The 25833-nt window shown below is 40.3% G+C and overlaps 1 protein-coding gene and 1 pseudogene across 2 annotated transcripts; both read left to right on the top strand.

Annotated features, from left to right (window-relative positions):
• Window positions 1–132: 132 nt before the first annotated feature.
• LOC117979239 (anaphase-promoting complex subunit 1-like) lies at window positions 133–9605 on the top strand. 2 transcript variants are annotated; one of them, XR_008624295.2, is made up of 7 exons: window positions 133–280; window positions 1176–1396; window positions 2471–2680; window positions 6492–6585; window positions 6685–6780; window positions 8198–8287; window positions 8407–9605. XR_008624295.2 is itself a non-coding variant. In XM_034953599.3 (6 exons), the coding sequence occupies exons 1-6, from the start codon at window positions 179–181 to the stop codon at window positions 8411–8413; spliced, it is 726 nt and encodes a 241-aa protein (XP_034809490.1). In that variant the 5' UTR covers window positions 140–178; the 3' UTR covers window positions 8414–9595. The 2 variants fall into 2 exon arrangements, 1 of the variants encoding a protein (XP_034809490.1); XM_034953599.3 differs by lacking the exon at window positions 6492–6585 and having other exon boundaries at window positions 140–280; window positions 8407–9595.
• A 2798-nt stretch (window positions 9606–12403) lies between these two features.
• On the top strand, window positions 12404–21594 carry LOC117978977 (plasminogen-like protein A; annotated as a pseudogene).
• Window positions 21595–25833: the final 4239 nt, after the last annotated feature.

Here is a 25833-nt window from a genome sequence, read left to right as displayed (position 1 = left end):
AAGATAGTAATAGATTTTGTGCTCTCTTTGGCTTGGTGGTTCTTTATCTTTAACAATTTTAAGAGCTCCGTTCATAAATATCAGTCTTGTAAAGCCCATTGTTCTATACCTGATTTTTCTATTTTATTTTTAAGGTCTTTTTGGTTCATCACGGGTACAATATGTTGTAGATCATGCAATGAAAATTGTTTTCCTCAATACTGACCCCTCTATTGTAATGACTTATGATGCTGTTCAAAATGTGCATTCTGTGTGGACTCTCCGGAGAGTCAAATCAGAGGTAAGGAGAAAGGCAAGTCACTTCTCCTTAATAGGAAAGGGTAGGCTGGGTGCACTGGCTCACACCTGTAATCCTAGCATTTTGGGAGGCCAAGGCAGGCGGATCACTTGAGGTCAGGACGTTCAAGACCAGCCTGGCCAACGTGGTGAAACCCCATCTATACCAAAAATATTAAAAATTAGCCAGGTGTGGTGGCTTCTGTAATCCTATCTACTCGGGAGGCTGAGGCAGGAGAATCACTTGAACCTGGGAGGTGTAGGTTGCCGTGAGCCAAGATCGTGCCACTGCACTCCAGCCTGGGTGACAGAATGAGACTCCATCTCAAAAAAAAAAAAAAAAAAGTATATATATATATATATGAAAGAGTAGTTAATACTTCATACCCTCACTTTTTTTTTTTTTGGAAAAATCGCTTGTGAATAGTTTTATTATTATTATTATCATCACCATCATCATCATCATCTCTAGAGACAGGGCCTCACTCTGTCACCCAGGCTGAAGTATAATGGCACAATTACAGTTCACTGCAGCCTTGAACTCCTGGGCTCAAGTGATCCTCCTGCCTCAGCCTTCCGAGTAGCTAGGACTACAAGTGTGTACCACCACTCCCAGCTAATTTTTAATTTTTTGTAGAGATGGGATCTTGCTATGTTGCCCAGGTTGGTCTTGAATTCCTTGGCTCAAGCTATCCTCTCGCCTCACCCTCCCAAAGTGCTGGGATTATAGATGTAAGCCACGGCACCTGGCCTCATTTGAGAAATAGATTGAGCTTCTTAGGAAAGAAGAAATACTGTGTCTTTAGTAACTGACTTCAACTTGCATTCTTACAAGGAAATTGCTATTTTATTCTAATTATTGTTTTTTTTTTTCCTCTTTCTCTTTATTTTGACTTAAGGAAGAGAATGTTGTTTTAAAGTTCTCTGAACAGGGGGGAACCCCACAGAATGTGGCCACTAGCAGCTCCCTCACAGCACATCTCAGAAGCCTCTCCAAAGGAGATTCCCCTGTGACTTCACCTTTCCAGAATTACTCCTCCATTCACAGCCAGAGTCGCTCAACCTCATCACCCAGTCTACATTCTCGCTCACCTTCTATTTCCAACATGGCAGCTCTAAGGTAGAAGGGTTTCCTGGTTTTTCTTTCTAAGCTTTCTGTTTTGTTTTGAAGGATTTAGAATTTCTGTTGACAGCTGTTTTTAGGGGAAATATATTTAGGGGAGATATTTTTTAGGGGAAATAGCCATTATCCCAATTGAGACTTTTTTTTTTTTTTTTTTTTTTGAGATGGAGTCTTGCTGCGTCACCCAGGCTGGAGTGCAGTGGCACAATCTTGGCTCACTGCAAACTCCGCCTCCCGGGTTCACGCCATTCTCCTGCCTCAGCCTCCAGCTGGGACTACAGGCGCCTGCCACCATGCCTGGCTAAGTTTTTTTTTTTGTATTTTTAGTAGAGATGGGGTTTCACCGTGTTAGCCAGGATGGTCTCGATCTCCTGACCTTGTGATCCGCCCACCTCGGCCTCCCAAAGTGTGGGGATTACAGGCGTGAGCCACCGTGCTCAGCCCTGAGCCACTTTTACTAAGATTTCTAAGTTTACCATGTCACATTCTTTCCTGAGTCATATTTTTGAAGCTGCCTATGCTTGTCCTAAGATTAGTTGCCTCATTTCTACCACTGTGTGGGCAACAGTTTGATGAATATTAATTCCCAAAATATTGTGGCACTATTTTATTTTTGCCTTAATTTATGTTAGTTTTTCTTTTTTTTTCTTGTTGTTTGATATCTAAATGTATCTATTTCTCTATATAGATATATATTTAAATCACCAGATATGTATATCTGGTGCTACAGGGACATAGTTTTGTTGATATATATGTATGTCTGACTATACAGGGACATAGTTTAGAGCTTTTTGAATAGTCAGTTCATTTTCCGAAAAAGAAGATGATCTAAGTTTTAGTTGTAAAAGATGAGTTCTTCTAATAATAATTCTAAATCTTTAGAATATAGTAAAGCACATTGACATGAACCATTTAAATAGCTACTCCTTTTTGAAAAATTTTAATTTCTGACCTGGATTATGCCATGAATGCTCTTCTGTCTGTGGAATTTTGGGAAGTGTCATTGGAGTGGGTGTCATATAAGCCTTCCCTGCTAACTGCGACGTACTCTCTCCTCTGTTTCTTTTGCAGTCGTGCTCATTCTCCTGCCTTAGGAGTGCACTCTTTTTCAGGGGTGCAAAGGTTCGACATTTCAAGCCATAATCAGTCTCCAAAGAGACATAGTATTTCTCATTCTCCAAATAGTAATTCTAATGGCTCCTTTCTTGCACCAGAAATGGAGCCAATTGTTCCTGAACTGTGTATTGACCATTTGTGGACAGAAACGATTACTAATATAAGGTTTGTTATATATATGATTATATTCAAAGAAAAATGTTGCTGAAAGTCTTGGGAAATATATGGCATTTTGTTTAAAGTTTCCTTTTAATGTGATCAGTTATTAATATATGTAAAAATATATAGAGATATGTATTAAGGCCACCTCAGTTTCAGTAGAGGATATTAATGATATTAAAGTGATCATAGGCTGGACACGGTGGTTCATGCCTGTAATCCCAGCACTTTGGGAGGCTGAAGCTGGTAGATCACTTGAGCCTAGGAGTTCGAGACCAGCCTGGCCAACATTGTGAAACCCCGTCTCTACTAAAAATACAAAAATTAACTGGGTGTGGTGGTGCATACTTGTAATCCCAGCTACTCAGGTGGTTGAGGCAGAATTGCTTGAACCCAGGAGGCTGAGCTTGCAGTGAGCTGAGATCGTGCCACTGCACTCCAGCCTGGGTGACAGAGTGAGACTATCTCAAAAAAAAAAAGTCATCATAAAAATGTTATTTTGTCATCTGATATTTCTTCCTTTATAGTAATAATCTCTCATTTTTCAGGTGTTTTTTGTTCTGGGGAGAAACAGTTAATTTCTATCAGTGAGGAAATGTGGGTTTTTTTAGCATGTTTCCTAAGTTTTATGTTCATGTTAGTTGAGTGCCAGCTTTACTTTTTGGGAAACATAGCTTAGATCTCTGTTCTGGGTGACCTTTCTTCTTTTATATTCTCTTTAATAATTCACGTGTTAATTTATATGCCAATATGTGTGCTAGTTAACAGTCTAATAAGTCACTGTCTCTGTCCTCAAAAGAGGCAGATAGCTGAAGGATGGTGACACAGGAGGGACTACTTTTGCTGGTAGGGCTTTGAAAGACGAATAGGTATTCGCTAGGCAGGTAAGTTGAGAAAGACCACAGACGGCAGCTGGGATCAGAACAAAAGTTCTGGTGAGTGCGTGGTGTATTTAGGGAATTACAAGTACTCCCACTCTGGTTTTTGCAGAGGGGAGGGAAAAGGCTAATGAAGAGGAGGCTTCCTAGGCGCAGTGGCTCACACCTGTAATCACTCACTTTGGGAGGCTGAGGCAGATGGATCACTTGAGCTCAGGAGTTCAAGACCAACCTGCCCAACATGGTGAAACCCCATGTCTACTACAAATACAAAAATCAGCCAGGCATGATGGCGTGCATCTGTAGTCCCAGCTACTCTGGAGGCTGAGGTGAGAGAGTCATTTGAACCTGGGAGTTGGAGGTTGCAGTGAGCCAAGAGCACACCACTGTACTCCAGCTTGGGCGACAGAGTGAGACTGTCTGAAAAAAAAAAAAGGAGGCTTGAGAGATTACTGATTGCCCTTTAGGCCTCTGGTCTGTTTGATGACAGCGGTAAGAAGGCACTTTATAAGTGTGTCGGAAGTTTGGGAAAGAGCAGAACAATAAATGTGGAATTGTCAGCTTATAGGTGGTGATTGAGGTAAGAGAATTAGATTAGAATTGAAGAATTATTGTATTCAATAATTGTGTGTACATGTAGTATATAGGCCTTTTCCCAAGGAGAGGGTTTTAACATTCCTCAGATTCTCAAAGGGATTTGTGGCCTCCAAATAGTTAAAATCCAGTGGTGTAGAATGAGAAGAGGGCTAGGAACTGAAGTCCTGGAAACTTAAGATTTGGGGAATGGAAAGAGACAAAGCTGGCGCAGAGAGACAAAGCAAAAGAGGTCAGATGGGAGAAGCAGCAGGAAATACAGAATACAAAAAAGAACATTTCAAGAATACAGAGATGCCGGTATTGCCCGGTACTGGTGAAGTGTGGCCCTGAGAGTTGAACCCAGAGAGGAGGTACCTGGGTGGCAGTGGGTTCCTTGGTGACCTTGGCCAGAGCATTTTAAGCTGGGAGGGTGGCGGGGGAAAGTGGGGTAGAAAAAGTACATGGGGACTGAGGAAATGAACATAGGCATACAGGCTCTTTAAGGAGTTTGCCTTTGAATAGGAATGAAGATACAAAATTAGAGGGAGTCTTGGTCAAGGAGAGTTTTGTTTTTGCTGAACTATAATAAAATTAGTTTTCATGACATCTTGCCCCAGTATTTTCTTTTTCTTTTTTTTTGAGACAGGGTCTCACTCTGTCACCCAGGTTGGAGTACAGTGAGTGACTCAGTCACAGCTCACTGCAGCCTTGGCCTGCTGGGCTCCGGTGATTCCCCAACCTCAGCCTCCCAGGTAGCTGGGACTATAGGCACACACCACCACGCCTGACTAATTTTTTGTAATTTTTGCAGAGAAAGGATTTTGCCGTGATGCCCAGGCTGGTCTCAAACTCCTGGGCTCAAGCAACCTGCTTGCCTCTGCCTCCCAAAGTAATGGGATTACAGGTGTGAGCCACTGTGCCTGGCCCCCAATATTTTCTTACCTAACCACAATACAAGTTTTATATCCAGTCGAATTGAGAAGGTCTTTTATATACTCTAATGTTGAGTCCATTTTATATTTTAAGACTTTTAATGTGAAATAGTAGGCTATACGGACTATACTCAAGGGAAAATATTGAAAATACAGAAGAGAGGAAACGATTGATGGAACAAGTAACCAGAAAGGTGCACAAGTGGTGAGATTAGCCTTGGGATAAAGAAGTGAAGGTTGATCAGATACGTAAGGCAGGAGGTTGAGCTCAAGCCTTAGAGCCTCGTTTTATCTGAAATGGAAGGCAAATGCATAATCTTAGAGAGAATGAAATGGGGGATAGGTAGTCTGAAGAAAGTAAAGATGTGGATACAATGTTGAAGTAGTCTCTCTGGCTTGTTTCTCATATATCAAATAAAAGTATCCTACAATTATAGATCATTTTTCTTTAAATAACTTATTTATAAGTTGAATATATTGTAGATTCTTATTTTTTAGATTTATGGGTCTTCTGTAGCACTTTATTTATTTATTTATTTATTTATTTATTTATTTTTTGAGATAGAGTTTCGCTCTTGTTGCCCGGGCTGGAGTGCAATGGCCCGATCTCGGCTCACCGCAACCTCTGCCTCCCAGGTTCAATTGATTCTTCTGCCTCAGCCTCCCGAGTAGCTGGGATTACAGGATTACTGGCTAATTTTGTATTTTTGGTAGAGATGGGGTTTCTCCATGTTGGTCAGGCTGGTCTTGAACTCCTGACCTCAGGTGATCTGCCCGCCTCGGCCTCCCAAAGTGCTGGGATTACAGGCGTGAGCCACCACACCCGGCCTTCTGTAGCACTTTAGAAGGAAGGGTTTGGGAATTAGAGATACGATTTCAAAAAGAGATGTGAATGAGGCCTAATCTGAGAAGGAGAGGGGGTAGATAGGAGAAATAGCATTATGAAAGATCTGGCCCTTTGCGGGATAGGAATTCAAGTTTGCATGCATTACTTTACAAGTAGGTGGCTTAGTTTGCATTACAAGTAGGGAGCTTACATAGTATGTAATTTAAAAGTTCATCAGTAATTGTTAAATTTATTGTAGCTTTCCCCAACAAAGCTGTGTAATGAGCTCATAATCAAAGAACTGAAAGGATCTTAGAGATCATGAAGTTTAATTCTTAGAAATGTTTGTGTCTTTGAGATTATTGCTTGACCTAAGTAGCTTTTAGATTTCTTGCAGAATATTTTCAAAGATTTTTTTTTTTTTCTCTCTCTCTTTTTGAGACGGAGTCTGGCTCTGTCGCCCAGGCTGGAGTGCACTGGCGCGATCTTGGCTTACTGCAAGTGCCTCCTCCTGGGTTCATGCCATTCTCCCGCCTCAGCCTCCAGAGTAGCTGTGACCACAGGTGCCCACCATCATGCCTGGCTAATTTATTTTGTATTTTCAGTAGAGACGGGATTTCACCGTGTTAGCCAGGATAGTCTGGATCTCCTGACCTCGTGATCTGCCCGCCTCGGCCTCCCAAAGTGTTGGGATTACAGGTGTGAGCCACCGCGCCCAGCCTCAAAGACTTTTAATAGTTACTGTGGTAGATTCTTGGACCAGTGCTGACAGTTACTTTATTAATGTATCTATTATAGAGAGAAAAATTCACAAGCCTCAAAAGTGTTTATTACATCTGACCTATGTGGGCAAAAGTTCCTGTGCTTTTTAGTAGAGTCCCAGCTCCACTTACGGTAGGTGGATGTCTTTCCCATTGTTTCTGTATAAATAACTCAGCACTGCTTTTTCTTTTTCTTTTCTTTCCTTTTTTTGGCTTAAGTAGTTTTATTTAGAAATAATTTACATGTCATAAAATTAACATGTTTTAACTGTACAATTAAATGATTTTTAGTAAATTACAGTGTTCTACAACCATCACCATGACCCAATTTTACAAGATTTATATCACCATAAAAAGATTTCCTTGTGCTTGTTGGTAGTCAGTCTTGTTCCCATTTCCAGCCTCAGGCAACCATGCTAGGCTTCTGCCTTTATAGATTAGTTTTTCTGGACATTTATATATATATAATGTATGTACACACAGTGTAGCTTTTTGTGTTTAGCTTTCACTTAGCGTGATGTTTTTAGGATCTACCATTTTGTAACATGTATCATTATTTCATACCTACTGCTATGTAATAGTCCATTGTATAGATCTACCACCATGTTTTGCTTATCTGTTCATCAGCTGACGGACTTTTGGTTTATTTCCACCTCTTGACTGCTGAGAATTAGGACAGTATGAACATTTGAACAAAGGTCTTGAGCAAAAATGTGGACATATGTGATTTTATTTTTCTTGAGTAAATGCCTAGGATTGGGTCATTGGGTTGAATGGTAAATTCATGTTTAACTTTTTAAGAAATCACCAAACTGTTTTCCAAATAGCCTGTATCATTTTATATTCCCACCAGCAAAATATGAAGGTTAATGTCTCTTTATCCTTGACAGGATTGGATATCATCACACTCTTTGATCGTAGCTATTTTCCAGTGGTTGTGAAGTGGCTTTAATTTGCTTTTCTCTAATGCATTCTGAAGTTGATCATCTCATGAAGTTATTAGCCATTCATTTATCTTCTTAGGTAAAATATCTATTCAGATCTTTTGCCCATTTATTTACCTTCATATTTTGAAATACGATAGATCACAGGAAGTTACAAAATAGTAAACAAGTCCTGTGTACCTTGCATTCTTTTTCCCTCACAGGTAACCTCTTATATAACTATAATACATTATCATAACCAGGAAATAGATGATCTATACACGTTATTTCAAATTTCATCAATTTGACATGTACTCATTTATGTGTATGTATGGTTCTATGCAGTTTTTTGACATATGTAGATGTGTGTAAATACCACCACAATCAAGATACAAAACATCTTTATCTGTCTTAACGTTAACTCCTTATAGTCACATACACCATTACCCACTGATCCTGGTAACCACTAATTCTCCATCTTGATAATTTGGCATTTGTGAATGTTTTATAAATGGGCTCATACGGTATGTAAACTTTTGAGATTGTCTTTTTCTGTTCAGCATAATACTTTTAATACCCATACAGGTTGTTGCATGTATCAAGTTTCTTTTTTATTTTATTATTTAGCTGTGTAAAGTTTCAAGAGAGTAATGATAAAACCCAGCTCATCTTTGGTTCAGTGACCAACATACCAGCAAAGGAGCAGCACCAGTGGAGGTAATGTAGGCACATTCGAGAAGTTGACAATTACGCTTCATCAGATTTTTCAGTCAAAAAATCTGTTAATTTGCTCAGATTGGGAAATACATTTTTTGTCTTTTTTTTTTTTTTTTAAGAAAATAGACACCATGCTGGTCTTGGAAGGCAGTGGAAACCTGGTGCTATACACAGGAGTGGTTCGGGTAAGCAATAAGTAGCACTTCATGCCTTTAGTAGGACTTCAGGCTGCCTGCATGAATATTCGTAATGTTACTTTCGATTGATATTTTAAATTTGTTATGTTCCTGTCTGCACAATTTGGCAGAAGAATTTTGTTAATAATTCTCAGTGAAGCTTCCCATTTAGGTGGGTCCTAATTTGGAGGGCTATGGCTCACTGCTATTAAATGCATTTGTACTCTAAACCTGTCACAGATGGGAAACCTTCAATGAGTATAGGTAGATTTTTTTTTTTTTAAAAGTTAAAGTAGTTTTGACATTGAAGCATGGGTACCTTTGGTAAGTACTAAAGCTTTGGTAAAGTTTCACTATATTAAATGTGGTATATGTTAGCTGTATTTTTTTTTTTTTTTGAGATGGAGTCTCGCTCTGTTGCCCAGGGTGATCTCGGCTCACTGCAAGCTCCGCCTCCCGGGTTCACACTATTTTCCTGCCTCAGCCTCCCGGGTAGCTGGGACTACAGGCTCCCGCCACCAAGCCTGGCTAATTTTTTGTATTTTTAGTAGAGATGGGGTTTCACCATGCTGGCCAGGGTGGTCTTGATCTCCTGACCTCGTGATCCACCCGCCTTGGCCTCCCAAAATGCTGGGATTACGGGCATTAACCACCGCGCCCGGCCTATTTGAACGTTCTTATGCCTGCTACAAGTACAGCAGCGGAATCTCCACACATCTTGCGTGCGAAAGTTTCCTGTAGTTCCTTTAGCATGGAGAGGCTGGGGAAGGTTACAGACTGATTTGTACTCTTTAGAGATATAGTTGATCATTGAACAACACACGTCTGAACTGTTACACACAGATTTTTTTTCAATAAATGTGTTAGAAAATGTTTTGGAGTTTTGCAACAATTTGAAAAAACTCAAAGACAAACCATGCAGCTAGAAATATCAACAAAAATAAAAAAAAGTTAAGTATGTCATGAATGCATAAAATGTATGTAGATACCTAGTCTATTTTATTATTTACTGCCATAAAATATAACAAAACTATTGCAAAAGTTAAAATTTAGTAAAGCTTATGTACACACTCACAGATCGTATATGGTGCTATTCTCAGTTGAGAGAAGTGTATACAAACATCAAGATACAGTATTAAATTGTAACTGCATAAATTTAACCGTAGTGCATACCACAGTACGGTAATAATTTCATAGCCTCCTCCTGTTGCTGTTGCAATGAGCTCAGGTGTTGCAAGTATCCACTTAAAACGTTCTGTGATACTCAACATTCCATCATGAGCAGGTCATCACCAGTGAATTGCGCATCACAGTAAAAAGTGCCCTCTCCCTGTTCACATGTATTTTTCGTCCTGTTTCGTGCTGTACTGTAAACCTTCAATAACACCATGGGATCCACATGAAGTGGCACTAGTGATGCTGGAAGTGCTCCCAAGAAGCAGAGAAAAGTCATGACATTTGACATTACAAGAAAAACTTGATTTGCTTGATATGTAACAGAGACTGAGGTCTGTAGCTGGGGTTGCTTCCATTTCAGACAGATGATTCATCTTGTAAACAGGCGGTGTAAACTTACTGTATGGATAAATACATAACAGTACCATAGATGTATTTTCTCTTTAGAAACGTTTCCTTTTCTCTAGCTTACTTTATTTTAAGAATACAGTGTATAATACATATAACATACAAAATACATGTTATTAACTGTTGCTGGTCAACAGCAGGCTATCAGTAGTTAAGTTTGGGGGAATCAGAGTTATAACTGGATTTTCTACTGTGTACGGTCAGTGTGCCAAGCCCCCAAGTTGTTCAAGTGTCACCTGTAATCCTAAAAGAATCTAAAACAATATTGTACACAGTAAGTAGTCAATAAATAAGGAATTGAACTAAATAAGAATACATAAATCTCAGAATATGTGCAACCTGATCGTAGTACACAGAGATCTCTCTATATATCTCTTTTCTCAGTTCATGCCATTCTTTCGGGTAGAAAGCACCTTATTTTGAATTAGTTGTCTTTAGAGCAAAAATCCATCTAAGAGTGCAGTGTGGTTTCCTATGCACAATCTGGAATAGTCCATTGCTTCATGCCTACCCTGGACATGAAGGGCCGTGCCGCAGCGGAAGTCTCTATGCACCCACCCCCGTCTATACCTGAGCAACTCATTCCTCTTTGCTGCTCTCTTACAGGCTACAGAGTGTGGTGGCGCCAGCACAGAGCTGTGCTCAACGTCCCTCTGTGCTTTCACGATGCTGATGGATTATGAAGGTAGGGAAGAATGTACAGCCAGGAGGCCATTAGGAGGGTAACTAATTTATAAAATCACATTTGTAGAATTTAATGCATCCAACAACTACCAGGCGAAAGGTGGGCAAAAGCTATACCAACACCACCCAACTCAAAACCAAAACAACAGGAAAAGAAAATTATGTGGATGTAGAATTTCTGAAAACATCATTCCCAAGGTGCCTTATCCAAGAGGAACTGCTACAATAATATTTTAAGTGGAAATAAATACATGCTGGAAGCATTATATATTAGTAGAGTTTGTTTTTTTTTTTCCCAAAGTACTTTCTCAAGCACATCAACATAAGCCCCCTAGGAGACATTTCACATTAAAAATAAAACGTCTGCCCACTGCTGGTTTCTCAATTTGCCTCCACCTTCTGTCCCCTTTAATGAACTGGGCCATGAGGTGAGTCAGAGAGGATAAAGGGAGTGGTAAGAATTTGAGGAGAGAAGAGAGTGAGGCTAAAATAGGAAATCAGGAAATGCGATTCGGTCCCCCTGTCCCTCACATGGGGCCGCCCTCTTGTTGCCCAGTGTGGCTTCTTCTTGAGGGTTCTGCATGGTTCCTCAATCCCAGGGAATTCTGCAGGACGTTCCACCCAAGACCACTGGGCTCCCACCTCTACTCTTTTGCCAGTTAATGAATAGGCAGGAATTTCACTGCCTGGAAAGAGGAACAATGCTTTCTGGTCCTTATTTCACATCTAAAATAGAGAGGTCAATTGATTTATTCCTAAATATCTTTGAACACTAAAATAGAAGTTTTACAGCATATATACTACCTGGTTGCTCTAGACTTAAGCCAGGGAAAAGTACAGATTCAACATTTAAAATTGAGATAGACGCTTTCCACTTAGTGCTACCAGTCTTGCTTTATTTCATGAGAATGAGAATATAATAATATGCCATACGTTCATTTGGGGGAAAGATTGATGTCTTATAATTTATAATTACAGAAAACATGTGAGTTCACTGGGAATAAAGAAATTTTGAAGATAATAAGATACTTTCACTTATGTCATAATTTCTATGTCATTTGGTGTAGGATGTGGAGATATTAACATTTACACCTAACTTAAGTTTGTCATCCAAGACCTGAAAGGGTTTTGTCTATCAGCTGCACCCCTGGGTAGCGACACAACCTTGGGGAAGGCCTCAGCCCCATCCCTCGTACAGCAGGAATGAGAACAGCACTGCCTGTTGGGAAGCTTGCGGGAGGCTATGGACGTGCAGCGCTTGGCAGAGGGTCTCATCATGGAAGGTTCCAGCAAATGTGAGATACTTTTCTGATTTCATTTTCTCCAAAAGAAAGGGAATAAAAGAAGAGGGGAGGAAATACGACTAATTGTGAGAGATAAACTACAAGGGTGAGGGAAGGAGTAAGGAGACATGAAGGCAGCGTGGAGCAGCTGAGGGGGGAGATTGCTTTCACCACTTCCCAGCATCTATTGCAGATTCCACCCTCAATCATTTTGTAAGGACCCTTTATTCAAGGTCATGTTTGAACCCTGCTGAGCCAGTGGGGTGGGTCTCTGAGAGAAACATTAACTTAATTTGACTATCTCGTTTGTGGATGCGTTTACTCTCATGTAAGTCAACAACATCCTGGGATTGGGACACACTTTCTGGGCACTGCTGGCCAGTCCCAAAATGGAACATAAGGAAGTGGTTCTTCTACTTCTTTTATTTCTGAAATCAGGTAAGACATAGTTTTTTTAAATTATAATAATTATTTTTTCTCCCACAATGCAGTACAAATACATATGCCATGGCTTTATATGCAATTCATTTAATTTTTCATTCATGAAACTCCCAGTTGAAAATCTTGTATAAGATTGAGGAATTCTTCAAGAAATAAGTTTAGTTTTCCTGTGAAGATTGTCAGGGTGCTGGAATGAATGGGCAGAGAAAATAATGGGTGATTTTTCAAATCTAAATGAGTGCACCCACATAATGGCCAGTCTAATTGAAAAAGAGCCAATGTAGCTAACTATGCAAAGGACGGCTAAGCTCTTCGCCTGCTTCTCAGTTTGACTAATTTATATCATCTCTGTTAACGGTGTCATGCTCCCCTCACTTGCAAGTTAAAACAATGAAATTTCTCTTTGAATATATTCTGTTCTCTCACCAGTTCATGGTGGCGGCAGGGTCAGGGACTCAGCATTTCTCCCTTTGTTATGGCCTGAGGAAGGCTTTCCATCAGTAAACGTTTGCCTCTAATCCCCAGAAAAATCACACGCATCCATTTGCCAGATGCTGTGTGCAGACAGTGATTCAACAAATACTCACTTAGTGCTTGGGTTAGGTCACTACAGTTTTACACATACATACATACCTGTGTGTGAATGTGAGTGTGAGTGTGTGTCCTTTACAAATACTAGCTTATTTAGCTCACGGTATAGGTAGGGTAGCATATTCATCCTCATTTTATAAACAAAGAAATCTAGACTTAGGAAAATCATGTTATTTGCTCAGTGACCAAATTCTCAAATCTGGGAAATAAAGAAAACTGGATTTAAGCCAGGTTTCCCAGAAGGAATCTAGGGCTCTTCTCACTTGTCAGCTTTGTTTAAGCCTTTGAAATAATATTCTAAACATGTCCTAGTAGTTCTTTTTCTTTTAAAAAAAAAAAGCTTTATTGAGATATAATTAATGTATAGATTCACCCATTTAGGCATACAATCCAATGGATTTCAATATATTGAGAGTTGTGCAGCCACCATCAGAATAAATTTTAAAACTATTCATACCCCCAAAAACGCACTCCACTCTCCTTAGCTGTTACCCCCCGATCTGCAGCTTCTGGCAACCACTAATCTACTTTCTGTATTTATATCTTTGCCATTTTGAACATTTCATACAAACGGAATCATACGATTTGCTAGTAGTTCTTCATGTAAATAATGTATACCTGAAATTCAATCTATAAATTACCAGATAAAATTTTACAAGTTGCACTTTAGAGTCAAATACATTTGAATTTAATGGAAGCCATTCAAGGAGCTATCAAACAAAATACAGAGCAGGAGAAAATTAGAGAAATTTTTGTAAGAAATTGATGTATGTTGGGGGGTATGAATATAATATTTCAATGCATGTAAACTATGACATAGATCACTGTGAACTTATTCAGTGGGCTACACCCAAAGGCTAGAACAAACTTCTCTGCCACAGGATTAACATATGTTTTAACCAACCTGGGGGGAACATTCTCTCATAAGCTCTTTTGGAAAGCCAGGCTTTCTGTGGATGTATCATCTTTCCAGTGTGCTGCAATGCCCGGGGAGAGGAAAAAGTTTCTTTTACAGCCATGCTTAGTGGGAAGTGGAGAAACATCTTCCATTTCACAAATTAAGTCTTTTACACATGCAAATATGCATACACATTCACACACCACAGTGAGGAAGAAATTCTCACACCATTAATAAAATACATTTGCATCAGTAGCAATATACATCTGCATTTTGCCTATAATATAAATGTATTTTTCCACTAAAAGATTTGTTTGATGTTTCCTTGCCAGCAAATAAGTCCTGTCAAATCCTATTGCCACATGAGTCCTAGAGATGAATAAGAGAAAAAAAAATGGGGGAAAATTATTTCAAATTAAAAAGAAAAAAGTTTGATTCTGTTTTGGGATATTTCCTAGGGACAGGAGCTGGGGAGGGGATCTCAGCAGCGATGCGCTATGAAGCATAATAACATGACACAGAGAACTTAATTGAAGGGGGAAATAAATGGAAGTTTTCTTTTTTTGAATATCAATTGTAGCCTGCTCTGCTATACTTCAAAAAAACTCTTCAGAAAGTTTAACTGAACTCACCGTAGGACATACTTTGTGGATTTATTGTGTGTTTTGAAGTCACACTGTGAGCTATAGAATTAACCAAAACACAACTCTTCTTGGAAATGAGAGTTCAAGTTGGCAGAAAGTGCGGGGTAAAGACGTGGATATGGGCCTAAAGCATCTATTTCTTTGTGATCTTTTGATACATCTCTCAAGTGCTTTTTAGTGGATTAGGTTTAGAATGCATCAGCCAACTCCTGCTCAATAATCCATTTTTCCAGCCCGGAATGTCTTAAATTGAGGAAGGACAAAGTCCAAGAGGTGGGGAACAGGGGGACTTTGGCCAAGGACTTTGCATGAATCGATGAGCATGCATCCTCCTCCCTGTCCTGCCCCTTGTGCTCTGTGTACCCTCAGGAGGTCAGGACAGGCCTTTCTGAGAATGAGAATCTGTTCATTTGCCTTCCTACTGGATATTTGTCATCAGCATACAAACCAGTGCGCTCTGCGGTGTGTCATCTTTCAGAACCTCCCCTGACCGCATGTTCCCTGGAGGGCTCGCTGTCTTCAGAGCCAGGCTTGTCTCCTGCTGCCGCCTCCACTGCTCTCCTAGTCACTCTGTAACCCACTCCCTCTGCCTGCGGCCCCCACCACGCCCCTCAAAGTGGTCAAGGTTGTCCTGTTGTCTAATTCCATGGAGCTTGGCTATCTTCATTTTATTAGCCTCTTTTGGCCTCTTACCCCTGTGAAAATCACTAGCATTCTGTGCAAAGGATGGAGCTGACATCTCCAGGCTTGGAATAGACCTACCAAAGCTCAGCCAGATGTCCAGAAGAGCCTCAGGACAAGGGAACACCCTGTAGCCTTGTGGTGGGAGCACAGCTGAGGCCCCCTTGGCCACCCTCTGCCATGACCATGCAGAAAGCAGCTTTCGGACAGATTCGTTGTCTCAGATTTGATCTCAAAGAAAAACCAAGACCAGTATTTCTCCCAGGTTCTGCTTTTTTACAATTTCCTCCGAAATCCAGATACCTGTCAACACCTTGGAAAAACTGATTTCTCCCCAGTTAGTAGTGTTGTGTGACTGTCATCAGCCCAGTACAAAAATGGCCTTCTTTGTTGGGGAGCTTCTTACCCTCCAGTGTTTTGCCCAATTTTTGTCCAAGGTGGCAGCATAATTTAGTTCAGTTCTTGTTTATTTCCACCATCATCTATGCACCAAAATTTATGTGTCTCAAGGAGGGACCATTCAGAGGATGCTTCCCACCAGTTCAAGTGACAGTATCAGAACCAAAGCGCATATTGTAGGAAATCAAACAATGGCCTCCAAGTTCCATTCCTACCCAGGGATGAACAAATCAACATCAATCTTGGTAACACAACTGCCACTGATGGTGCCTTACTCTTCCCTAATGACATGGCACAATTGATAGCAAACATAAAATTTGTTCTTGTTTAAGGATTTATATCCACTAATATGGTAACATAGTAGTGGTTCCATAGTTCTAACCTGTTTATCAGTCCAGTTAATCTTTTACTATCTTGCAATCTGTTAATGAAACTGTTTTTCTTTGTTTTATAATTTCAACTTTTAGAGTCAGGGGTACATGTGCAGGTTTGTTACATCACTAAATTGTGTGACACTGAGCTTTGGGGTACAAATGATTCCCATCACCCAGGTAGTGAGCTAAATACCTACTAAATAGGTAGTTTTTCAGCCCTTGCCTCGCTCCCTCTCTCCCTTCTCTGGTAGTCCCCAGTGTCTTTAGTTGCCCATCTTTATTTATGTCCACATGCCCAACTGTGTGTTCTTAACTAAACATTTTGATTCATAGCTACCCATTCTACTTCCAGTAAACAGCAAGTTTTATTTGGTTAATGCAAACCAAATAGATGAAAAGGAAGTCATGACAATTAGACATCGGCATTGATTTACTGACCATTTATTCCACTTGGATCTCCCACCTCTAGGTCAAGGAGAGCCTCTGGATGACTATGTGAATACCCAGGGGGCTTCACTGTTCAGTGTCACTAAGAAGCAGCTGGGGGCAGGAAGCAGAGAAGAATGTGCAGCAAAATGTGAGGAGGACAAAGAATTCACCTGCAGGTATTTTCATCGTTGTTGCACCTACCCAGAAATCTGTAATTCAGATGGCAAGTAATTTACTCACAAATTTATTAACGATTTAAGAGGAAAGAGAAATTTATGGAGCCAGAGTTTGGAACTATATTTGCTCATAGTATGTGAAGCCATACTAACAGCTTCTTGTTAAGGTTTACTGGAGTCGTCGTTAGAAAAATACCCTAAAAGGAAGTTAGTTGTTTTTACACCGGACATAAACATTAGCAGTTATTGTTCTGAGCTCCAGTTTTTAACATCATCATCAGTAAATGTTTGTTGAGGATCATATGAATGAAAGTGTCCTAGATAGATCTGAGCCATGACTTATAGCTACAAGATCCAGTGCCTGCCCTTCAGTATTTAAGGTGACTGGATATAATGTTAAAAAAAAAAAAAAAGACAGCCTAAGTGAGGTACAGGCATAATCAATGCATGCTCTACCCAGATCCAGAAGAAAGAACAGCGCCTAAGGTTGAGGCAGCTAGAGAAGGCTCAGGGAGGAGGTGGGAACCCAGCTGGGTTTGGAGTTGAGAGAGCTCTTGAAAAGCACCAGGAAGGCAGGGGAAGATGCGGCCCTGCACTTTCTGAGGGGGACCATTAAGAGATCAAGTTGACTAAAGCAGAGACTTTGTGTAGGTGATGAGCCTGGGAAAGTAGCTATGGATGCCAGACTGAGCACCCATAGCAGGACCACGGGATGGAGATGGGAGGGGTCAGGGGCCAGGGCGGGGTGGAATGTGGAGCAGAGGTTCAGGGGAACTGATCAGAGTTGGGAGGTCATGGAGATGGACTATCTTGGGGAATGGGTTCAAAGCAACCAGAGTTGCTTCTTTCTGACCCAAAAACAAAAATTAAGAAGATGAGTGAAGAAGAAGTAAAGCAGTTGAAACAGAAAGAAAGAGAAAATTATGAGGGAGGGAAGGTAAGGGCAGATAAGATTTACTGCCACGTTGGTGTATTTTGTTCAGTACTTCATCAATGCCATGCCCAAATAACTGAAAGAGGCAGCAATTCTGAGCTCTCTGGTCCCCCCAGATATTCAATGATCTTTAGCATTTCTCACTTATTAATAAACATTTCTTTTTTTTTCTTTTTTTTTTTTTGAGACGGAGTCTCGCTCTGTCGCCCAGGCTGGAGTGCCGTAGCGCGATCTCGGCTCACTGCAAGCTCCGCCTCCCGGGTTCACGCCGTTCTCCTGCCTCAGCCTCCCGAGTAGCTGGGACTACAGGCGCCCGCCACCACGCCCGGCTAATTTTCTGTATTTTTTAGTAGAGACGAGGTTTCACCGTGTTAGCCAGGATGGTCTCGATCTCCTGACCTCGTGATCCGCCCGCCTCGGCCTCCCAAAGTGCTGGGATTACAGGCGTGAGCCACCGCGCCCGGCCAACATTTGTTTTCTTTAAATAAAGAAAAATACTTATTGGATTTCCTGCTTCGTTCTGCAGGGCATTCCAATATCACAGTAAAGAGCAACAACGTGTGATAATGGCTGAAAACAGGAAGTCCTGTTTTCATTAGGAAAACAACAGGAAGTCCTCCATAATCATTAGGACGAGAGATGTAGTGTTATTTGAAAAGAAAGGTGAGTACATTTTCTTCCTCCTCCTCCTACTGTCCTCCCCATCCTCCCACTCTTCCTCTTTCTCTGTTCTATCTTTAATTTATGAGACCACAGGAGGAAGGCGCTATGGTGTTGTAAAATTGAATTCTGAGTTAGGACGGGATTTGATTACTAACTAACCATGTCAGCTTGAGTATATTACTTCACCTCCTAGATTTAATTTTTTTGTTGTTCAAAAAATGAAAGGATTAGATTTACAAAATCACTTCTACCTCGATGACCCTGAAAATAAGATTTTTAAAATATTATTTTATATTTAACAAGGAGATGGGAAGTCTAAGCATTCCTTTTGGTCTTGGCTTCTTATTCTGCAGGGTGACCATGGTCCTCGGGCCCTAACATCTGGACAAAGCCCTTGTAAAACAGAAATACTGAGGTGTTTTAATCTCAGAAACATTTAGATTGGGACACAAATCTTATTTTTTACTCTTAAATTTTTCACATTTTTGGGGACATGGTCTATATTTTTCTCAGATTTCTGAAATATTGTCTTTTAAAAATGTGTAAAAGTTACAGTTCCTTTTCTATAGTTTATTTTAAAATGTGGGTCAATAGTCCCACTGCTTAGAATAAGGGGCACACAGGATTTCAATAGAAATTGCATGCCTTTTGAGATGTGCAAATGTTTCATTAAGCGTATGAATATTTGAAGAGATGTATGACACTTTGAAAACTGTTTCCTCTACTGTGTTGGTGGCCAGGTGTTAAGACCGTTAATAATAACAATTTAGCTCTCCAAATATCCTGCATCACAGGCGTTAAAGAGGACTGGAAACACCTTAGTTCTTGTATTCTTGAGGATGATTTGCCATATTGTGTCTAGTATCACGGCAAAACTCTAAGTAGCATTTTAAATAGTATTTATTTGGGTTGGAATTATTTCTATGCATTGACTCATCTTCCTGGGTTTCATTAGCTGTACGCATTGTACTTTCTTCCTTACCACTATTTATCTCGAATTCTTGAGATTAAAGTACAGATTAAATCTAAACTTTATCTGGTGAAGTTATTAGTTTTACAAGTAGCAAGCAAACGGTAAACTGAATAGGATCACCTAATTGTACCAGATTTAAAAAAAAAAAAAAAAATCCCTGATTCTCCTGATTCTCTCTACAAAATGCTAACATTTAAATATGTCATTTGTAAATTGTTAACCAGAAGGAACATGGGAATGACTGTAGGTTGAGTTTGAAGTCTGAAGTTTGAAGGCTTAGTTTGCTTGTTTTCAAAGTGACAGAAGGGAGCAAAAGGTTATATAAACTCTGGTGGGTACATACAAACGAAAAAGAAGTGAAAAGTCAAAAGTCAGTCATTTTTCGGTCCTTGTTTCTTTGCTGTGGGATATTGACCTGCTGCTAACTTACCTGCCAGGGTTTTGCCAGGAACAGTCAGTGTTAGATCACATTTACTTCTGCCACTTGCCACCAGCCACACTGCCTTCACCGAGTCCAAGACCCTATCACCACTGGTTGGGGCTACTTGTAGCTGTACACCTGATCTCGAAGAAATGTAACTTCCCTGTTTAAAGCCCTTCCTAGTGCCCTTAAAATAAGACCCAAAGACTTCCCAAATGTGCCAGGGCCCGGCATTATTTACATAACCCCCGGCTGCTGTTTGCTTGGCTTGCTAAACTTTTCTACAAAGTTTCTGGCCTTACTTCTGTTCCTTCACCACCCCAAGCACACGCCCTCCTGCCTGGGACCCTCTTCACCTTTGTCCTGCTGTGCCAGCTCCTTCTTATCGCCTAGGTGTCAGCTCAATCATCACCTCCTTTGCAAATCTTCCTTGACCCCTAGACCTCACTTTCACAAAGTACCTTGAGTTTACACTTTGATGAGTGTCTTATGTCTACTGTAATACTATGTCCCAATGAAGATGTACTGGCAATCATAATACGTAGTATTGGGTTAAAAGCATTAGTTTGCTGCAGGTGTGTTAGGAGTACTTTCCCCATGTGATTGATCAGTGAATTTAAAAATGGCTAAAGTGGGTAACCTTAAGTGATGGTGCAAATATACCTTAAACATTGTGTATTTTCATTGAAAACACAAGTGTACTTGACACCTTTTGATGTAGAGCAGAGGCTTTTTTTCTTTGAATATGGGGTCACCAGTAGAAGGTCTCTGGTGCATTTCCTGCATAAACTATGCTCTAGTGCAACATCTACAATAATTACTTTCCTTATTTTTGAAGTGGACCATATCTTGACATTTATTAATCAATCTGCATGTGTAAAACCTTTAGATTTTTATGAATTTCTCCTCAAGCTTTACAGTCAACTATATGAGTGGATTGCCCTCTGTGGATCTGATAGCAATTTTTTAAATGATTCACGTTTCAACTTGTTAAAAACATTTAATTTAGTTAAAAACCAAACAAAAAAGAGCTTTGTTTCTTCTCACATTCATTTCTCAGTTTAGATCATCTTTAATTAAATATAAATGTAAGAAAGTTGGAAAATGCAAAGAAATGACTCGTTGTAAGCACATAACTCACGTGGGGGGAACAGACATGGGTGGGCACACTAGCAAACACCTGCCAGCTGCATGTGGACCCAGGTGGGCACCGGACTGTTTTAAACACAGGAGAGGGCCCATTGTCTAGCTGGTGAGTTGGTTGAGTGGAAGCTGGTTGAGAACTTTTACTGCAAACCATTTACAGTAGACCACAATTTTATAGCCCTGTTTGGCACTGTTTCATATCACTGGGAGCCTGAAGAAATAGAAGTGGGTTGGATCTCTTTCAGCCTCGGAAAAGCCTGCCATTCCCCCATCTAAAAACCCTTTCCCCATTCTCTTACTCTGTCTCATCATGTATGTAACATGTATCATCATTAAGTGATCTCATTTTATATTGTTTCCTTGAATATTTCCTGTAACCCCCCTGCCTGATTCCACTAGAATGTGAGCTCTATGACGGCCAAGCCTCTGGCTGCACTGTGCTCCGTGTGTCCCCAGCATCCTGGTGGGGCTCGATACACAGAGAGCTCATAAGTAGCATTTGAATACATGAATCAAAGTATGGAATGGCCCAGTTTACTGCAGCCTTTTTGCAGATGCAAAAGATGATCTTTTAGAAAGCAGAAACAGGGGGTCTGGTGCATGAGATCTTTTTCTCAACGTGACTATGCTGTGCAGACCTTCACGTGGTGTCTTGTGAAAGACTTTGACCACTGTGTGGACTTCCCTTCAGTGTATCTTTCAGAGTGCAAGACTGGGAATGGAAAGAACTACAGAGGGACAATGTCCAAAACAAAAAATGGCATCACCTGTCAAAAATGGAGTTCCACTTCTCCCCGCAGACCTAGGTAAGACTTTCCCTTTCATCTTTGTGTTCATCTACTGTAAAGTTGTCCCTCTGTGTCTGTGAGGGATTGGTTCCAGGACCCCTGTGGCTACCAAAATCCATGCTTCTCAAGTCCCTTATGTAAAATGGTGCAGTATTTGCATATAACCTACATACCTTCTCTTGTGCAATCCCTAATATAATGTAAATGCTATGTAATCGTTGTTATGCTGTATTGTTTTTATTTGTATTATGTTTTATTGTCATATTGTTATTTTCTCTCATCTTTTTCAAGTCTTTTCCATCCACAGTTGGTTGAATTTGTGGATGTGGAACCCATGGATACAGAGGGCCAACTGTATTTGGGATAATTTCATCACTTTTAATTCAAACCAGAATATGTGAATAAGCAGACAGAAAGAATCTTTTTGATGTCGATGTTCAACTATTTTTGGCACCATAGTAGAACATGGTTGCTTTCTATTTTTTCTTGCATATGGAGGTTTCTTGAAGACCTAGAACATAGAAGAATGCCTAGTTAAAAAAAAAATCAATGAAACTACGAGTTTTAGGCCAAATCTGAGAAAAGACCAAAGATGACTATGTTTGGGACTGAAGTAAACATATCAAGTTAGAACTCTCATCACATGTTTGACTCAAATTGTGGAGCAAAATAGTAAATAAAATATAAAAATGAAAATGAAGATACGTGAAATTCAAATGTCGCAACTTGCCTATTATTTATTTTAGTGCATTTTTTTGTGCTTTTCCCAGTTTGGTGTTAGGTGGCATTAAGTTCTCAGTAATGACACTTATCAAATAGGAACTTAGTGCCTGTTACTCACCTTTATCCATTCCCCCAACACTCAACAAATTGCCTTTGCTATATCCCTATGAGATGAGCAGATCAAATATTCCCTGTGAGTTAATGAAAACTGATTCAACCAAATGGCGAAGTCAGAGACTATCGGGGGCCATGGAGACACTCTGGGCCATTTTTATGAGGTAGTCTAGGCTCATCTTCATGAGGGAACTGAGGTCTTGGGGGGTGGGGGTTACCCCAAATAGGTTCACAGAAGAACCAGAAATAAAACCTGCCTTTCTAGACTGTAAGTCTTGTGATTGTCATCTAAATCGTTGTCTCTATACAGCAACTCATCTCTAGAACTGAAAATAAGTTTAAATCCCTCCTCCATCCCCAATAATTCAAGCTGCATTTCAGAGAAAACTAGGACTTTGGAATTAGACAGATCAACTTTGAATTCTTGATCTGCTTCTTCATAGCTATTTACGCTTAGGCAAGTTTTGTTTTGTTTTGTTTTACATTGCCACTCAGTCTTCTCATCTGTAAAATAGGGATGATAACACCTTCCTCAAATGGTTTTTTTTTATTAGGACTAAAAGAGAGAATGTGTAGAAAGATGTTAGTGGAATTCCTGGCACATAGTTCACATGGACAAAATGGTATTAACTATGAAAATTTTTACAGAGAAAAGGGCAACTGACAAAAGCAGGTGTTTGGAATGAATTAAGACCATGGCAGCCTTTTGAGGCCTTTATATTTCTCCTGACTGTGCAATAAAAATATTTTGGCTCTCTGTCTAAGACTTGGCTGTCACAGTAGCAATGGTGATATTAGCTACTGTGCCAGAAGCAGCCTATCAATAGAGAAATTGAAAGTCTGACCACACAAGTGCTGCAGCACCCTGCTGAAATGCATTTGGATGACAATCTCAGATGGGAATCGAGAGCATCTCCTTCTGCCTTGCTAATAGCAAGCTGATTTTTAGAATATAGTCTAAGTGCTTCTCTTCCATCCTCCCCAGATTCTCACCTGCTACACACCCCTCAGAGGGACTGGAGGAATCCAGACAACGATGCGCAGGGGCCCTGGTGCTATACTACAGATCCAGAACAGAGATATGACTACTGCGACATTCCTGAGTGTGAAGGGCAGGAGTGGCTCTAGAAAATGTTTTCATTTCTGCCCTTCACCTGTAAAATAATTTGTTGTAAAGCCCCTTCCCACAGGGATATTATTAATAATTGCGTAACGTGTTCACCTCTCGGAAAGGAGCAAAACTTTGCTCAGATCCCAGAATTAACCTGATTTTTTTTTTTTCTGAGACAGAATTTTGCTCTCATCGCCCAGGCTAGAGTGCAATGGTGCGATCTCGGCTCACCACAACCTCCGCCTCCGGGTTCAAGCGATTCTCCTACCTCAGCCTCCCAAGTAGCTAGAATTACATGCATGTGCCACCATGCCTGGCTAATTTTACATTTTTAGAGTAGAGACAGGGTTTCTCCATGTTGGTCAGGCTGGTCTTGAACTCTCGACCTCAGGTGAGCCGCTCGCCTCAGCCTCCCAAAGTGCTGGGATTACAGGCGTGAGCCACCATGCCCAGCAGACCTGAATTATTATTATTATTAAAATGTTACATCAACATGTACAAATATAAAACTACATCTAAACTCTAAGTACAAACTTCTTATGCTTAAAACTCTTACACAGTGTTAACCCCAAGACAGATTTGCAATTAAGTAGTTAAAATAAAACAACAAAGTCAATAAAAATCAAATAAACAATATACATTTAATGTGGTAGACTTTGCTGTTTTGCTGAGCTAAGCAAGGAACCAGTTTTTAAATCAGCAATCCGTTATTTTAATGGACTGAGCAATTTAATAGTGCACCTCAAAGGTCAATGCTAAAAACTAAAAAAAAAAATTCCTACTGAAGAAACTGTCCTCGTTTCACATTTCTGGCTACGTTAGTGCAAAAGGGAATAAATAGAGGTGAGATTTGTGTGACAGTGTGGATATGGTACTGTGTGACAACTCAGTTCTCCCATCACTTCCACCTGTTTGAATCATCGGGATCCTTTATTTGTACACGTTATCGGTATTTGCCCTTAAGCACCACCAATGCACCACTTTTATATTAAGTCTGCCCGTTTTCCTTAGTACTCCATAAAATTTAAGTCACATATTACTCTGCCTCACCATGTTACTTCAATAATTCTGAATCAAAGTTTAAGTTTGTGAATAATTTTGCAAAAAAAGAGCCAATCATGCTTCTCAACAACATAAAAAGAGAAGCGCCGTCACTTCAGGTGAATATTGTTCTCCGTGAGGCCATGAGCATAAACAAAAACTCCAGACTAAAACCCTGAGACGGTGCCAGGTCATTCAGCAGTCAGTGGAATGATCAGTATAATTTCAAACAAAGTTTTAAAGATCATTATTGAAATGATGTATTTTGAGCTTCCTGGATCTGTTCCTTTATGTCTACCTTAGTTCATTTGGGCTGCTGTGACAAAAATATCATAAACTGGAGAGTTTATAAACAACAGAAATTTATTTCTCACCGTTCTAGGGGCTGTGATGTCCAAGACCAAGGCACTAGCAGTGTCTGGTGAGGCCCTGCTTCCTCATAGATGACACATTCTGGCTTTGTCCTCACATGGTGTCAGGGGCTAGCTAATTCCCTGGGGCTTCTTTCATAAGTGCACTAATCTCTGTCCTGAGGGTAGAGCCCTCGTAACCTGATTGACTCCCAAAAGCCCCAACTCAGTACTATCACATTGAGGATTAAGTTTCAATATAACTTTTGAGGAGACACAAACATTCAGACCATAGCTTTATCTATCATGAATTTGGGGAAATTTTCAGTCACTGTTGCTTCAAATGTTTCTTCTGTTTCTTTCTCTTTTTTTTTTTTTTTTTTTTTTTGAGACAGAGTCTTGCTCTGTTGCCCAGGCTGGAGTGCAGTGGCACGATCTCAGCTCACTGCAAGCTCCTCCTCCCAGGTTCATGCCATTCTCCTGCCTCAGTCTCCCGAGTAGCTGGGACTACCGGCGCCTGCCACCACGCCCCGCTAATTTTTTGTATTTTTAGTAGAGACAGGGTTTCACCGTGTTAGCCAGGATGGTCTCGATCTCCTGACCTTGCGATCTGCCTGCCTCGGCCTCCCAAATTGCTGGGATTATAGGCGTAAGCCACCACACCTGGCTTCCTTTCTCTTTTTCTTCTCTTTCTGGTATTTCCAAAAAGTCTCCATGTTCCACCTTTTGTAATTGTCTCACAGTTCTTGACTCTTGTTCTGTTTTTTCTTTTTCATTCTTTTTTCTCATTGTGTGTCAGCTTTTGAAGTATCTATTGACATCTCTTTGAGCTCACTGATTCTTTCATTGGCCATATCCATTCTTTTGATGAACCCATCAAAGGCATTCTTCATTTCTGTTACGGTGTTTTTTATTTCTAGTA

This window comes from Pan paniscus, chromosome 12 (assembly GCF_029289425.2).
Source record: "Pan paniscus chromosome 12, NHGRI_mPanPan1-v2.0_pri, whole genome shotgun sequence".
NCBI classification, from domain to species: Eukaryota; Metazoa; Chordata; class Mammalia; order Primates; family Hominidae; genus Pan; species Pan paniscus.
This window is presented reverse-complemented; position numbering and strand designations above follow the sequence as displayed.

Coding starts and splice junctions, on each gene's coding strand:
- LOC117979239 (XM_034953599.3), top strand. CDS start 179: ATGAAAATTGTTTTCCTCAATACTGACCCCTCTATTGTAATGACTTAT. Junction 2,681..6,684: donor GAAACGATTACTAATATAAG/GTTTGTTATATA, acceptor TATCTATTATAG/AGAGAAAAATTCACAAGCCT. Junction 6,781..8,197: donor GAGTCCCAGCTCCACTTACG/GTAGGTGGATGT, acceptor TTTATTATTTAG/CTGTGTAAAGTTTCAAGAGA.